Source organism: Atractosteus spatula, chromosome 5 (genome assembly GCF_055471065.1).
Source record: "Atractosteus spatula isolate fAtrSpa1 chromosome 5, fAtrSpa1.hap1, whole genome shotgun sequence".
NCBI classification, from domain to species: domain Eukaryota; kingdom Metazoa; phylum Chordata; class Actinopteri; order Semionotiformes; family Lepisosteidae; genus Atractosteus; species Atractosteus spatula.
The window spans coordinates 1,124,762-1,139,352 of record NC_142710.1 but is presented as its reverse complement, the minus strand read 5'-3'; the positions used below and the strand labels follow the sequence as shown (position 1 = coordinate 1,139,352).

The following is a 14,591-nucleotide window of genomic DNA, read 5'->3' as shown; positions in this document are numbered from 1 at the left end:
AACTGGGGTAAATCTACTTGCCCCGGTTCAATATCCGCTATAAGCAGAGTGCACTCTGGATTGTGTCTTGAACATGGATTATGTACGTGTAAGTGTAACATGACGGCGCTGCTCTCTGTGGGACGGGAGCCTGTTCCCACGGCAACCAGCCGGGAGCGGGAACGCACATGCGCGCTGCTGGGGGAATGCGCCGTGACGTCACTTCCCGGACACCCGGGGAAACCCGGAAGTGCCGGTGCCATGTTGTTGTGATTCTGTAGATTGAGGGAGCTGCAAGGACTCGGCCGGATCGCGAGTGGCGATGGAGGTAAGAAAATGGTCGCTGCGGATACAGTGCCTGTCCCCTGCCGACATCGCACGGCCACACTCTCTGTGTGACCGGATCCCCGGGACCAGGCGCGCTAGATGAGCCGGAATTAACCACCATCTCTTCGGGCTCTTGTCTCACCCCGTCTCTCTCTAACCCCCCGGCCCCTCCAGCAGGACTGCATGTTCTTCCAAACAGACCTTGTCGTCTTTTCTTTTGTGGAGAGAGGGGTTAAGAGTCTTGGTTTTTAATTTGGGTTTCGTATCCGGCGCGTTTGACACGACCCCGCAGCTGGGACGGGGGGGGGGGGGGGGGTGACGTCATCGAGCGCTGCTGGTTTCGGGGTGCTGGTTTCCTTCACCCCGACTTTCTCGCCTCAGGTGACCACGCTGCGGCTTTGTAAAGCGATCCGGAACGCGTGGGCGCTGACCGGTCCATGTGTGCTGCGTCTTTTTAACGTGCTTGGCCACGGTCCACTGTCACCCTGATGACTCGAGTCGGTGGGTTCGTCTCGGGACCCGTGCGTGTCTTCCATATTGAACAGGGGTCATTTCTTTACACAGAGGGTGGTGGAGGTCTGGAACAAGCTGCCCAGCCATGTTGTTGAAGCCGATACTGTGGGTTCTTTCAAGACGTGCCAGCAGCTCTATCACAGTGCAAGTCATACCTGTCAGCTCACTGAAGCCCAGCAGGCGTGAGCTTGGCCAGTACCTGGATGGGAGACTCCTGGGAAAGCTGAGGCTGCTGCTGGAAGAGGTGTGAGTGGGGCCAGTAGGGGGTGCTCACCCTGCGGTCTGTGTGGGTCCTAATGCCCCAGGACAGTGACGGGGACACTAGACTGTATACAAGGCGACCTCCTTCAGATGAGACATAAAACTGAGGTCCTGCCTCTCTGTGGTCAGTCAAGACCCCAGGGTGTCTCTCAGAAAGAGTAGGGGTGTGACCCCAGTGTCCTGGACAGACTCCCCCTGGTCTTTACCAGTCATGGCCTCCTGATCACCCCCCTCTCTGAACTGGCCTCATCACCCTGCTCTCCTCCCCACTGAGAGCTGGAGTGTGTGAGCGGACTGGAGCATCATCACACTGGGGGGGTGAAGGGGGTCCCCAGTACTGGACAGCGATGGGAGTGGAGGGTCCAGGAAAGAGCTGTAGAAGTATAAGGAATTATTATTAAACAGCTGGGTGAGCTCCTCCAGTCAGGACAGGAGACTTTACACAGAGGGTGGTGGGGGTGGAGAACAAGCTGCCAGCCGATACCCTGTTGTTGAAGCCGATACCCTGGCTTCTCTCCAGACACAGCTGGGTGAGATTCCGGACCACTTAGCGTCTAGGAGCCCACCAGGCTTGACGAGTGGAATCCTCTCGTTTGTGATACGTGTTGTGTAAAACCTCTCGCTGTCCGTGAGTTTAGACAAAGACCACTGAGAGCCACAGGTTTATTCCAGTTTAATATCGTTGTCTTCACTCCTCCGCTTCTCTCTCGGGTTCGTGTTTTTCTCTCTGCAGTCCGGTTTTTGCGGCGTGTCCTCTCGCACGCCTTGTTAGCTCCGTAGGCAGTCCACAGCTCAGTGTTTTCCCCACACGAGCAGCTCAGTCGTGTCGAAGACCGCGGATGAACCGGGCGACTGAGGCGACGAGACCGGTGTCAAACACTCGGCTGGGCCGGACCATCGACACGAGTACGGAGGGGGAAGGGGGGAAGTTTTGTGCCTGTTTTTGTTCTCCAAAAAAACTTCAACCGTCGGCACTTCGCTTGTCGGGGCGGTAGGAAAACAAACATCCTGAAACACTTTTTCTTTCCTTATATTGAAATACATTGCGCACGACACTTCTCTCACCAATCCCCCCCCCCCCCCGTACTTGGGCAATTGTGGACTCGTCCTCGCTGGCAGCCCAGCAGTTCCGGCTCGAGCCAGCGGACAGGGCTCACGAGTCTCCGCAGCGCGTGGACCGGCTCCCAGAAGGCCGAGCAGGTGCCGCGAGGACCTCCCGGCTTCGCGTTTCCGGGGAGACGCGACGCGTCGTCGTTGTTTGTGTTGACCGACCGCCCTGCTCACGGCGTCCACACAAGACACAAGAGCTCGCTGCTCTTTCTCGCACCGAGAGACGCAGCTCGCTTCCAGCGGGACAGGGGGCGGAGGCGAGCGGCCCTGACGCAGGAGACCGGCCCCGGCTCTCGGAGGGATGGACCTGCCCTTCTTCCCGGGGTTGCCGGAGGGTCCGGCCGGCGAGCGGCTGCTCGACCCCCCGCTCCACTACAGCGGCTACGACGCCCTCGTCAAGGTCGGCCAGCGCTGGGGGGGGAGACGGGGGGTTGGGTTCACGTCCCGCTCCGTTTGGCGTTTTTCACTTGGTCTTTCCCTGACACTTTCTTTCAGCACGCCTGTGCGTGTTTGATGTACTGTTGTCACTGAGCCTGTCCTCTCCGGACAGCCAGGTCTGCCTGTGTCCAGTGTCTGTGTCCAGGCTGTGGTCACTGAGCCTGTCCTCTCCGGACAGCCAGGTCTGTCTGTGTCCAGTGTCTGTGTCCAGGCTGTGGTCACTGAGCCTGTCCTCTCTGGACAGCCAGGTCTAACTGTGTCGAGTGTCTGTGTCCAGGCTGTGGTCACTGGGCCTGTCCTCTCTGGACAGCCAGCTCTGTCTGTGTCCAGTGTCTGTGTCCAGGATGTGGTCACTGAGCCTGTCCTCTCTGGACAGCCAGGTCTGCCTGTGTCCAGTGTCTGTGTCCAGGCTGTGGTCACTGAGCCTGTCCTCTCTGGACAGCCAGGTCTACTCTGTGTCCAGTGTCTGTGTCCAGGCTGTGGTCACTGGGCCTGTCCTCTCTGGACAGCCAGGTCTGTCTGTGTCCAGGCTGTGGTCACTGAGCCTGTCCTCTCTGGACAGCCAGGTCTGCCTGTGTCCAGTTTCTGTGTCCAGGCTGTGGTCACTGAGCCTGTCCTCTCTGGACAGCCAGGTCTGTCTTTGTCCAGTCTGTGTCACTGAGCCTGTCCTCTCTGGGCAGCCAGGTCTACTCTGTGCCCAGTGTCTGTGGCCAGGCTGTGGTCACTGAGCCTGTCCTCTCTGGACAGCCAGGTCTGCCTGTGTCCAGTTTCTGTGTCCAGGCTCTGGTCACTGAGCCTGTCCTCTCTGGACAGCCAGGTCTGCCTGTGTCCAGTGTCTGTGTCCAGGCTGTGGTCACTGAGCCTGTCCTCTCTGGGCAGCCAGGTCTGTCTGTGTCCAGTGTCTGTGTCCAGGCTGTGGTCACTGAGCCTGTCCTCTCTGGGCAGCCAGGTCTGTCTGTGTCCAGTGTCTGTGTCCAGGCTGTGGTCACTGAGCCTGTCCTCTCTGGACAGCCAGGTCTGCCTGTGTCCAGTGTCTGTGTCCAGGCTGTGGTCACTGAGCCTGTCCTCTCTGGGCAGCCAGGTCTGTCTGTGTCCAGTGTCTGTGTCCAGGCTGTGGTCACTGAGCCTGTCCTCTCTGGACAGCCAGGTCTGTCTGTGTCCAGGCTGTGGTCACTGAGCCTGTCCTCTCTGGACAGCCAGGTCTGCCTGTGTCCAGTTTCTGTGTCCAGGCTGTGGTCACTGAGCCTGTCCTCTCTGGACAGCCAGGTCTGTCTTTGTCCAGTCTGTGTCACTGAGCCTGTCCTCTCTGGGCAGCCAGGTCTACTCTGTGCCCAGTGTCTGTGGCCAGGCTGTGGTCACTGAGCCTGTCCTCTCTGGACAGCCAGGTCTGCCTGTGTCCAGTTTCTGTGTCCAGGCTCTGGTCACTGAGCCTGTCCTCTCTGGACAGCCAGGTCTGCCTGTGTCCAGTTTCTGTGTCCAGGCTCTGGTCACTGAGCCTGTCCTCTCTGGACAGCCAGGTCTGCCTGTGTCCAGTGTCTGTGTCCAGGCTGTGGTCACTGAGCCTGTCCTCTCTGGACAGCCAGGTCTGTCTGTGTCCAGGCTGTGGTCACTGAGCCTGTCCTCTCTGGACAGCCAGGTCTGTCTGTGTCCAGGCTGTGGTCACAGAGACGGTACTTCATCAGGGTCTGTTCCTCTTTGCTGTGGTGAGCCCCTCGGCCGGGTGTGGGGACTCTTGAGGTTGCTGTAGCAGCCCAGTGTCCCTGCGTGTGTCCCAGTGGGTGAGGCGGTGTGTGGTCTGCGCTGTGATCGGGTGGTTTTATGAGCCTGGTCCGTGAGTTTCGGGACAGAACGGGCGGAGCTGGAGCGCTTGTCCTGTTAGGAGTTTCAGTGGTTTCATCAGCGTGTGGTTTGTTGAGGCCCCAGAAGTTGGTGACAGTTTTCCCACCCGGCGACCGATGTCCGATATCACCATGGTGACGGGGGTCTCGCAGCCCCTGTGGCTGGGTGCCCAGGGCTCTGATCAGGAATACAGCTGTCCCGCTTCTCTTCCTGCTGCCGTTTGAGCGGCTCTGCATGGTAACAGGCAGGTGTAGAAGCAGCCTGTGAGCCGCAGTGTCTTCATGGGCACATATTAATACAGACCTTTGCTGGGATATATCTCCTGAGGAATGACCTATCCCACCAGTCCTAATCCTAATGACATATCCCAACAGTCCCAGTCCTAATCCTAATGACGTATCCTAACAATCCCAGTTCCAGTCCTAATCCTAATGACGTATCCTAACAATCCCAGTCCTAATCCTTATGAAATATCCTAACAATCCCAGTCCCAGTCCTAATCCTAATGACATATCCTAACAATCCCAGTCCTAATCCTTATGACATATCCTAACAATCCCAGTCCCAGTCCTAATCCTTATGACATATCCTAACAATCCCAGTCCCAGTCCTAATCCTTATGACATATCCTAACAATCCCAGTCCTAATCCTAATGACATATCCTAACAATCCCAGTCCCAGTCCTAATGACATATCCCATCAGTCATTAGGGAACTCAGTCTCTTCAGTCCGCCCTGAAGGTGACCAGGAGGAGTTGTGGAGGGTCACGGGGTCCAGGCAGGCTGTGGGGTGTGTGGTCCCCCTGTATTGACCGGTCACTCAAACGCCTGCTGCCCCTAACCAGACCTCTTTTTCCTGTTGCAGTTCCCTGGAGGAAATGACAGCTACCTGACCATCACGGGGGCTGGACACCCCTTCCTGTCCTCCTCTGAGGTATGGGGATTGCTGGAACGCTGGGAAAGACACTGTTCTCACTCTACACGGCTGGACACTGACACTGTTCACACTGTGCACTCCTGGACACTGACACTCCTGGACACTCATACTGCTCACACTGTGCACTGCTGGACACTCACACTGCTCACAGTGTGCACTGCTGGACACTCACACTGCTGGACACTGACACTCCTGGACACTCATACTGCTTACATTGTGCACTGCTGGACACTCACACTGCTCACAGTGTGCACTGCTGGACACTCACACTGCTCACAGTGTGCACTGCTGGACACTCACACTGCTGGACACTGACACTCCTGGACACTCATACTGCTTACATTGTGCACTGCTGGACACTGGCACTCACACTGCTGGACACTCATACTGCTCACACTTTGCACTGCTGGACACTGGCACTGCTGGACACTCACACTGGTCACACTGTGCACTGCTGGACACTGGCACTGCTCCCACTGCTGGACACTTGGTGTCCCCTGCTGCTCTAACTGTCTTCTTCTCTCCCTCCTCAGACCTTCCACACCCCCAGTCTGGGCGACGAGGAGTTCGAGATCCCCCCCATCTCGCTGGACCCCGACTCCGCCCTGGCGGTCTCGGACGTGGTCGGACATTTCGGGGACCTGCCGGACGGCGGGGGCGGCGCGGCTGGGGGTGGGGGGGGCGCAGATCCCTCCTTCTCGTCCCCCTTCACCCCCCCCTCGCAGGGCCTGGAGCACCTCAGCATGGGGGTCATCACACAGCCAGGAGGGGCGCTGCTGAGCTCGACACTGAGCATGGTGAGAGGGGCTAGAGAGGGGAGGGGTGAGGGAGGGGAGGGGTTAGAGAGGGGAGGGAGGATGGGTGAGGGAGGAGGGGTTAGAGGGGTGAGGGAGGAGGGGTGAGAGGGGAGGGAGGAGGGGTTAGAGGGGAGGGGGAGGATGGGTGAGGGAGGAGGGGTTAGAGAGGGGAGAGGTGAGGGAGGAGGGGCTAGAGAGGGGAGGGGTGAGAGGGGAGGGGTTAGAGAGGAGAGGTGAGGGAGGAGGGGTTAGAGAGGGGAGGGGGAGGATGGGTGAGGGAGGAGGAGTTAGAGAGGGGAGGGGTTAGAGAGGGGAGGGGTGAGGTAGGAGAGGAGAGGGGGGAGGTGGGAGGTAGGAGGGGTTAGAGAGGAGAGGGGTGAGGGAGGGGAGGGGTTAGAGAGGAGAGGAGAGGGGGGAGGTAGGAGGGGTTAGAGAGGGGAGGGGTGAGGGAGGAGAGGAGAGGGGGGAGGTAGGAGGGGTTAGAGAGGGGAGGGGTGAGGGAGGGGAGGGGTTAGAGAGGAGAGGGGGGAGGTAGGAGGGGTTAAAAAGGGGAGGGGTGAGGGAGGAGTGGTTGGGGGAAGAAATGAGAGACAGGAGGGGGAGATGGGGAGGGGCAGCAGCACGGGAGGGCAGGAGTACAGAGAGGTGTGGTGAACGGGAGGAAAGGTTATATCTCCAGTGTCTCCTCCCTCCCCTCTAGGACCTGGGCCACTCGATTGGCTCTCAGTTCAGCAGCTCCTCCCCCATGACCATCGACGTGCCGCTGAGTGACATGGGCTCCAGCTTGCTTGGGCACAGTCAGCTGACCACTATCGACCAATCAGAGCTGAGCGCCCAGCTGGGGCTGAGTCTGGGGGGCGGGACCATCTTGCCCCGCCCCCAGTCACCTGACGAGCAGCTCTCGGCCACACCCTCTCCTGCAGGGTCACTACAGGAGGAGGAGCCTGAAGAGTTCAAGCAGGTACCTGTATGAACCCCTCTCTCTCAGTGCAGTGTTAATGTACTGGAGTGTCCAGTCAGTGTGTCTGTATGAACCCCTCTCTCTCAGTGCAGTGTTAATGTACTGGAGTGTCCAGTCAGTGTGTCTGTATGAACCCCTCTCTCTCAGTGCAGTGTTAATGTACTGGAGTGTCCAGTCAGTCAGGGTGTCTGTATGAACCCCTCTCTCTCAGTGCAGTGTTAATGTACTGGAGTGTCCAGTCAGTCAGTGTGTCTGTATGAACCCCTCTCTCTCAGTGCAGTGTTAATGTACTTGAGTGTCCAGTCAGTCAGGGTGTCTGTATGAACCCCTCTCTCTCAGTGCAGTGTTAATGTACTGGAGTGTCCAGTCAGTGTGTCTGTATGAACCCCTCTCTCTCAGTGCAGTGTTAATGTACTGGAGTGTCCAGTCAGTGTGTCTGTATGAACCCCTCTCTCTCAGTGCAGTGTTAATGTACTGGAGTGTCCAGTCAGTCAGGGTGTCTGTATGAACCCCTCTCTCTCAGTGCAGTGTTAATGTACTGGAGTGTCCAGTCAGTGTGTCTGTATGAACCCCTCTCTCTCAGTGCAGTGTTAATGTACTGGAGTGTCCAGTCAGTCAGTGTGTCTGTATGAACCCCTCTCTCTCAGTGCAGTGTTAATGTACTGGAGTGTCCAGTCAGTCAGTGTGTCTGTATGAACCCCTCTCTCTCAGTGCAGTGTTAATGTACTGGAGTGTCCAGTCAGTGTGTCTGTATGAACCCCTCTCTCTCAGTGCAGTGTTAATGTACTGGAGTGTCCAGTCAGTCAGTGTGTCTGTATGAACCCCTCTCTCTCAGTGCAGTGTTAATGTACTGGAGTGTCCAGTCAGTCAGTGTGTCTGTATGAACCCCTCTCTCTCAGTGCAGTGTTAATGTACTGGAGTGTCCAGTCAGTGTGTCTGTATGAACCCCTCTCTCTCAGTGCAGTGTTAATGTACTGGAGTGTCCAGTCAGTCAGTGTGTCTGTATGAACCCCTCTCTCTCAGTGCAGTGTTAATGTACTGGAGTGTCCAGTCAGTGTGTCTGTATGAACCCCTCTCTCTCAGTGCAGTGTTAATGTACTGGAGTGTCCAGTCAGTCAGTGTGTCTGTATGAACCCCTCTCTCTCAGTGCAGTGTTAATGTACTGGAGTGTCCAGTCAGTGTGTCTGTATGAACCCCTCTCTCTCAGTGCAGTGTTAATGTACTGGAGTGTCCAGTCAGTCAGGGTGTCTGTATGAACCCCTCTCTCTCTCTCTGCAGTGTGAGAAGAGGGTGCTGGTGGAGTCTCCGGTCTCGGTCCTCTCCGTCTCTCCTGCGGTCATATCTGTGGGCTCCATGGGCGACACCCCCTCCTCCTCTTCCTCCTCCGCCGCCGCCGCCCCCCCGCCCCTGTCCGCCGCGGGGCTGCGGAAGGGCGGGAAGCCGGCGGCCGGCGCCGGTGCCGCCCCTGCGGGGGGGGGAGGAGGAGGAGGAGGCAAGAAGGGGAAGAAGAAGAAGGACCCGAACGAGCCCCAGAAGCCGGTGTCGGCCTACGCGCTGTTCTTCCGGGACACGCAGGCCGCCATCAAGGGCCAGAACCCCAGCGCCACCTTCGGAGAGGTGTCCAAGATCGTGGCCTCCATGTGGGACAGCCTGGGCGAGGAGCAGAAGCAGGTGTGCGTCTGCGTCTGTGTCTCTTCCCCTCACTCACTCACTCTCCTCTCTGTCTCTTACCCCCCTGTCTCTGTCTCTTACCCCCCCCCCGGGGCAAGAGTTGTGTGTGCTCACTCTCCTCTCTCTGTAACCCCCCTGTCTCTGTCTCTTACCCCCCCCGGGGCAAGAGCTGTGTGTGCTCACTCTCCTCTCTGTCTCTTACCCCCCTTGTCTCTGTCTCTTACCCCCCACGGGGCAACAGCTGTGTGCGCTCACTCTCCTCTCTGTCTCTTACCCCCCCGGGGCAGAGCTGTGTGTGCTCACTCTCCTCTCTGTCTCTTACCCCCCTTGTCTCTGTCTCTTACCCCCCACGGGGCAACAGCTGTGTGCGCTCACTCTCCTCTCTGTCTCTTACCCCCCGGGGCAAGAGCTGTGTGTGCTCACTCTCCTCTCTGTCTCTGTCTCTTACCCCCCGGGGCAACAGCTGTGTGCGCTCACTCTCCTCTCTGTCTCTTACCCCCCCGGGGCAGAGCTGTGTGTGCTCACTCTCCTCTCTGTCTCTTACCCCCCTGTCTCTGTCTCTTACCCCCCCCCGGGGCAACAGCTGTGTGTGCTCACTCTCCTCTCTCTGTAACCCCCCTGTCTCTGTCTCTTACCCCCCCCCGGGGCAAGAGCTGTGTGTGCCCTCTGTCGCTTTCAAAACACTGTGTTAGAAACCCCTGTCTCTCTCTCTCTGTGTCTCAGGTGTCCAGTCTCAGTGGCAGTGACCCCTGTCTCTCTCTGTGTCTCAGGTGTCCAGTCTCAGTGGCAGTGACCCCTGTGTCTCTGTCTCAGTGGCAGTGACCCCTGTCTCTCTCTGTGTCTCAGGTGTCCAGTCTCAGTGGCAGTGACCCCTGTCTCTCTCTGTGTCTCAGGTGTCCAGTCTCAGTGGCAGTGACCCCTATCTCTCTCTGTGTCTCAGTGGCAGTGACCCCTGTCTCTTTCTGTCTCAGGTGTCCGGTCTCAGTGGCAGTGACCCCTGTCTCTCTCTGTGTCTCAGTGGCAGTGACCCCTGTCTCTCTCTGTGTCTCAGGTGTCCAGTCTCAGTGGTAGTGACCCGTGTCTCTCTCTGTGTCTCAGGTGTCCAGTCTCAGTGGCAGTGACCCCTGTGTCTCTCTGTGTCTCAGGTGTCCAGTCTCAGTGGCAGTGGCCCCTGTCTCTCTCTGTGTCTCAGGTGTCCAGTCTCAGTGGCAGTGACCCCTGTCTCTCTCTGTGTCTCAGGTGTCCAGTCTCAGTGGCAGTGACCCCTGTCTCTCTCTGTGTCTCAGTGGCAGTGACCCGTGTCTCTCTCTGTGTCTCAGGTGTCCAGTCTCAGTGGCAGTGACCCCTGTGTCTCTCTGTGTCTCAGGTGTCCAGTCTCAGTGGCAGTGACCCCTGTGTCTCTCTGTGTCTCAGTGGCAGTGACCCCTGTCTCTCTCTGTGTCTCAGTGGCAGTGACCCGTGTCTCTCTCTGTGTCTCAGGTGTCCAGTCTCAGTGGCAGTGACCCGTGTCTCTCTCTGTGTCTCAGTGGCAGTGACCCCTATGTCTCTCTGTGTCTCAGTGGCAGTGACCCGTGTCTCTCTCTGTGTCTCAGGTGTCCAGTCTCAGTGGCAGTGACCCGTGTCTCTCTCTGTGTCTCAGTGGCAGTGACCCCTGTCTCTCTCTGTGTCTCAGTGGCAGTGACTCCTGTCTCTCTCTGTGTCTCAGGTGTCCAGTCTCAGTGGCAGTGGCCCCTGTCTCTCTCTGTGTCTCAGGTGTCCAGTCTCAGTGGCAGTGACCCCTGTGTCTCTCTGTGTCTCAGTGGCAGTGACCCCTGTCTCTCTCTGTGTCTCAGGTGTCCAGTCTCAGTGGCAGTGACCCCTGTCTCTCTCTGTGTCTCAGTGGCAGTGACTCCTGTCTCTCTCTGTGTCTCAGGTGTACAAGCGGAAGACGGAGGCAGCGAAGAAGGAGTACCTGAAAGCGCTGGCAGCCTACCGGGCCAATCAGCTGTCTCAGGTGAGCGCCTGCGCGCCGCCGGACCCGTGCGCTGTCTCTCGGGGCCGGTGAGACCTGCGTCGCCCTCCCTCGCTGACCCGCTCTCTGTCTCTCTCCCCACAGAACGTGGACATGGACACCGAGCCCTCGCCCCCTCCCGCCGCCGCGCCGCCGCCCCCTCCAGCCCCGGCGCCCGCCCCCGCCCCCGCCCCGGCCCCGGCGCCCGCCCCCACCCGCTCCTCCCGGATCCCCCACAACGCCCCCAACCAGAACACCATCACCAACATCTGCACCTCCAACATCATCCTCAACCACCCGCAGGTCATCACGCGCTCGCGCACGGGGGCGCACCCCAGCCTGCAGGCCAACAAGAGCGCCGCCGCGCCCGCGGGCGCCGAGGCCCTTCCCGCGGCCTCCGCCCCCGCCCCGCCCCCCACCGTCACCAAGATCATCATCTCCAAGCAGATGCTGGCCGGCTCGGGCCACCAGATCCCCTCGTCCGTGGTGACGGTCATCCCGGCCACCCGGGTGCTGACGGTGGCCTCGGCCGCCGCGCCGGCCACCCCCGCGCCCGCGGCCCGCCCCCCCCTGCTGAGCCAGCCGCCGCCCCTGCAGCAGATGCAGCAGCCGCCCCCCCCGCGCCTGCAGCAGATGGTGCACTCCCCGGCCCCGCCCCCCCTGCAGGCCAAGCCCAGGGGCGGGGCCCCGCTGGCCGTGGCCGTGACGACCGCCCCGCCCCCCCCGCTGCAGATCAAGATCGTGCCCGCCCCCCTGCCGGCGGAGCTCGGCGCGCCCATCCTCGTGAGCGCCACCACCACGGCGGCGGCTGTGGCCGGCCCTGCCCCCGTCGCCGTGGTGCAGGCGGCCGGATCCGCCGCCGCCGCCGCCCTCGCCGGCCCCTCCTCGCCCCCGGCCGTGGCCGTGGAAGTGTCGCAGCCCGCCTGCTCCCCGCCCGCCGCCGAGGGGACCCACGACGACGCAGAGGAGTTCGCCGCCACGGAGGTGCGTCCGATCTCCCGCGACGCCGTCAGGCCCACGGGCCCCTGCGGCTGTGTGTCGTCTTTCCCCGTGCACCTCCTCTCTCTCTCTCTCCCTCTCTCTTTTTCTCTCTCCTTCTCTCTCTCTTCTTGTCTCTCTCCTTCTCTCTCTCTTCTTGTCTCTCTCCTTCTCCCTGTCCCTCTGTCTGTCTCCCTGTCTGTCTCCTTCTCTCTATCTCTTCTTGTCTCTCTCCGTCTCCCTGTCTCTCTCCTTGTCTCTCCTTCTCCTTCTCCCTCTCTCCTTCTCCCTCTCTCTCTCCGTCTCCCTGTCTCTCTCTCCCTCTCCCTGTCTCTCTCTCCTTCTCCCTCTCTCTCCTTCTCTCTCCTTCTCCCTCTCTCTCTGTCTCCCTGTCTCTCTCCTTCTCTCTCCTTCTCCCTCTCTCTCCCTCTCCCTGTCTCTCTCTCCCTCTCCCTGTCTCTCTCCTTCTCTCTATCTCTTCTTGTCTCTCTTCTTCTCCCTGTCTGTCTCTCTCTCCTTCTCCCTGTCTGTCTCTCTCTCCGTCTCCCTGTCTCTCTCCTTCTCTCTCCTTCTCCCTGTCTCTCTCTCCTTCTCCCTGTCTCTCTCTCCCACTCCCTGTCTCTCTAATCCACTCTCCTCCCCCCGCCGCCCCGCAGATGGAGGTGGAGCTGAACGTGTCGCCGCCGCCCCCCCCGGAGGAGACGCCCTCCCCGCCCGCGCCCCGCTGCGTGAGGGCCGGCTGCACCAACCCCCCCGTGGCGAGCAAGGACTGGGACAACGAGTACTGCAGCAACGAGTGCGTGGCCACCCACTGCCGGTCAGTGAGAGGGGCCCAGGGCGCCGGCTCCGCCCGCTTCTCGGCCTGCCGTGTCCCGGCGTGGGGGGACTCACGGGCCTTGTCCGCTGTGTCTTCCAGGGATATCTTCATGGCCTGGTGTTCGCTGAGGGGCCAGAACTCCACCACCGCTGTGAAGTGAGGGACCGGATCGGCACCGGCGGAGCGCGGGCAGGGCTGGGGACAGGGAGAGGCGTCAGGAGCGAGGGGGAGGGCTGAGAGCACGGGGTGAGCTAGGGGGCAAAAGGAAGGGGAGGGGCTAGGGGTCGGTGGGAGGGGTTGACAGACAGGGGAGGGGCTAGGGGTCAGTGGGAGGGGCTAGGGGTCAGTGGGAGGGGTTGACAGACAGGGGAGGGGCTAGGGGGTTGGTGGGAGGGGGTTGACAGACAGGGGAGGGGCTAGGGGGTTGGTGGGAGGGGGTTGACAGACAGGGGAGGGGCTAGGGGGGTCAGTGGGAGGGGTTGGCAGACGAGGGGAGGGGCTAGGGGTCAGTGGGAGGGGTTAGTAGAAAGGGGGAGGGGTTAGGGAGCAGGGTGACAGTGGGGAGGCACAAGGAGGGCGGGAGTCAGAGTCTGGGGACCACCTGGGCGTTACAGCGTGGCTGCGTAGCGACCCGTTCCTCGGCCCTGCCCCAGCTCTGTGCCCAGACGGCCGGGGTGGAAGGGGAGGATCACCGTGGGGTACCGATGCAGTATAACTGCCACTCAGCCCCAGACTGGACAGCGTCCACTCGCCCTCCCTCTCTGTCCGGTGTCCGGTGTCGACGAGCCCCGCGCCCCGCGCCCGGCCGACAGAGCTCTGAAGACCCCCCGCGCACTGCGCCCGGCCGACAGAGCTCTGAAGACCCCCCGCCCACCGCGCCCGGCCGACAGAGCTCTGAAGACCCCCCGCGCACCGCGGCCCTGCCCTCGTGGCCGTGAGGATCCAAGCTGGGCTGAACCGAACCGCGTCCCCCCCCCGACGAGCCCGCACTCCCGGCGGGGGACAGCCAGCAGGGGGGCACCCCTCGGTCGGGGCTGGCTGGGACTGGGCGGGGCCCTCGGGCGCGTCGCCCCGTTTTTTCCCCCGAGGAGGGGGTGGATCGCGGAGCGGGGTCACGCGAGGACCCCCCAGTCGGCCGTTCGCAAGTGAAGGGTGACTCTGCGACCCCGAGTTAAAAAGCAACAGCTCATCGTGGTTCACCTCTGTGTGAGGGGGGGGGGTCTTGATTTACACCGTAATGGTGAAGAGTTGTGTAATAAAAATTGTTTTTTGTTACGAGTCTTGTTTTCAGTAGAGTAGTTGATGAACTGGGATGTTGTGGGGATGGGGTGGGAGGTGATGAGGTGAAGTTGGACTGTGAGGAAAGGATGGACTGTAACACCCCAGGAACGCGTCAATAAAGGTCCACAGGAACGCAAGATCACGCCTGCCTCTTCTCCCCGGGCTCTCCAGCGTGTGTGAGTGTGTGTGCTGTGAGTGAGCAGCGTTTTCACAGTATTCATAATGGAATATAATGGACTTAGTGGAGAACAGTGCATCAGTAATGGAATATAGTATAGAGTATAGTGTACTGTTGGTGGAGTACAGTGTGTCAGTAATGGGATATTGGATATTTTAATGGAGTATATTGTACTGTGAGCGGAGTGCAGAATATCTTCAGTAGAGTGTAGTGTACCGTTAGTGGAGTACAGTACATCTTCAGTAGAGTATTGTGTACCAGTAGTGGAGTGCAGTATATCTTCAGTAGAGTATTGTGTACCAGTAGTGGAGTACAGAATATCTTCAGTAGAGTATTGTGTACCGTTAGTGGAGTGCAGTACATCTTCAGTAGAGTATTGTGTACCAGTAGTGGAGTCCAGTATATCTTTCAGTAGAATATTGTGTACTGTTAGTGGAGTACAGAATATCTTCAGTAGAATATTGTGTACCGTTAGTGGAGTGCAGTATATCTTTCAGTAGAATATTGTGTACCG

The 14,591-nt window shown here is 59.6% G+C and overlaps 1 protein-coding gene across 2 annotated transcripts; it reads left to right on the top strand.

The window, feature by feature from the left end:
• Positions 1–214: 214 nt before the first annotated feature.
• tox4b (TOX high mobility group box family member 4 b) lies at positions 215–13,890 on the top strand. Of its 2 annotated transcripts, none has more exons than XM_088915952.1 (9): positions 215–307; positions 5,333–5,401; positions 5,938–6,201; positions 6,902–7,162; positions 8,441–8,833; positions 10,746–10,826; positions 10,929–11,807; positions 12,458–12,618; positions 12,718–13,890. In XM_088915952.1, exons 1-9 carry the CDS (start codon positions 302–304, stop codon positions 12,776–12,778), a joined length of 2,175 nt encoding a protein of 724 aa, XP_088772078.1. In that variant the 5' UTR covers positions 215–301; the 3' UTR covers positions 12,779–13,890. The 2 variants fall into 2 exon arrangements, with proteins under 2 accessions (XP_088772078.1, XP_088772077.1); XM_088915951.1 differs by lacking the exon at positions 215–307 and adding an exon at positions 2,362–2,590.
• Positions 13,891–14,591: the final 701 nt, after the last annotated feature.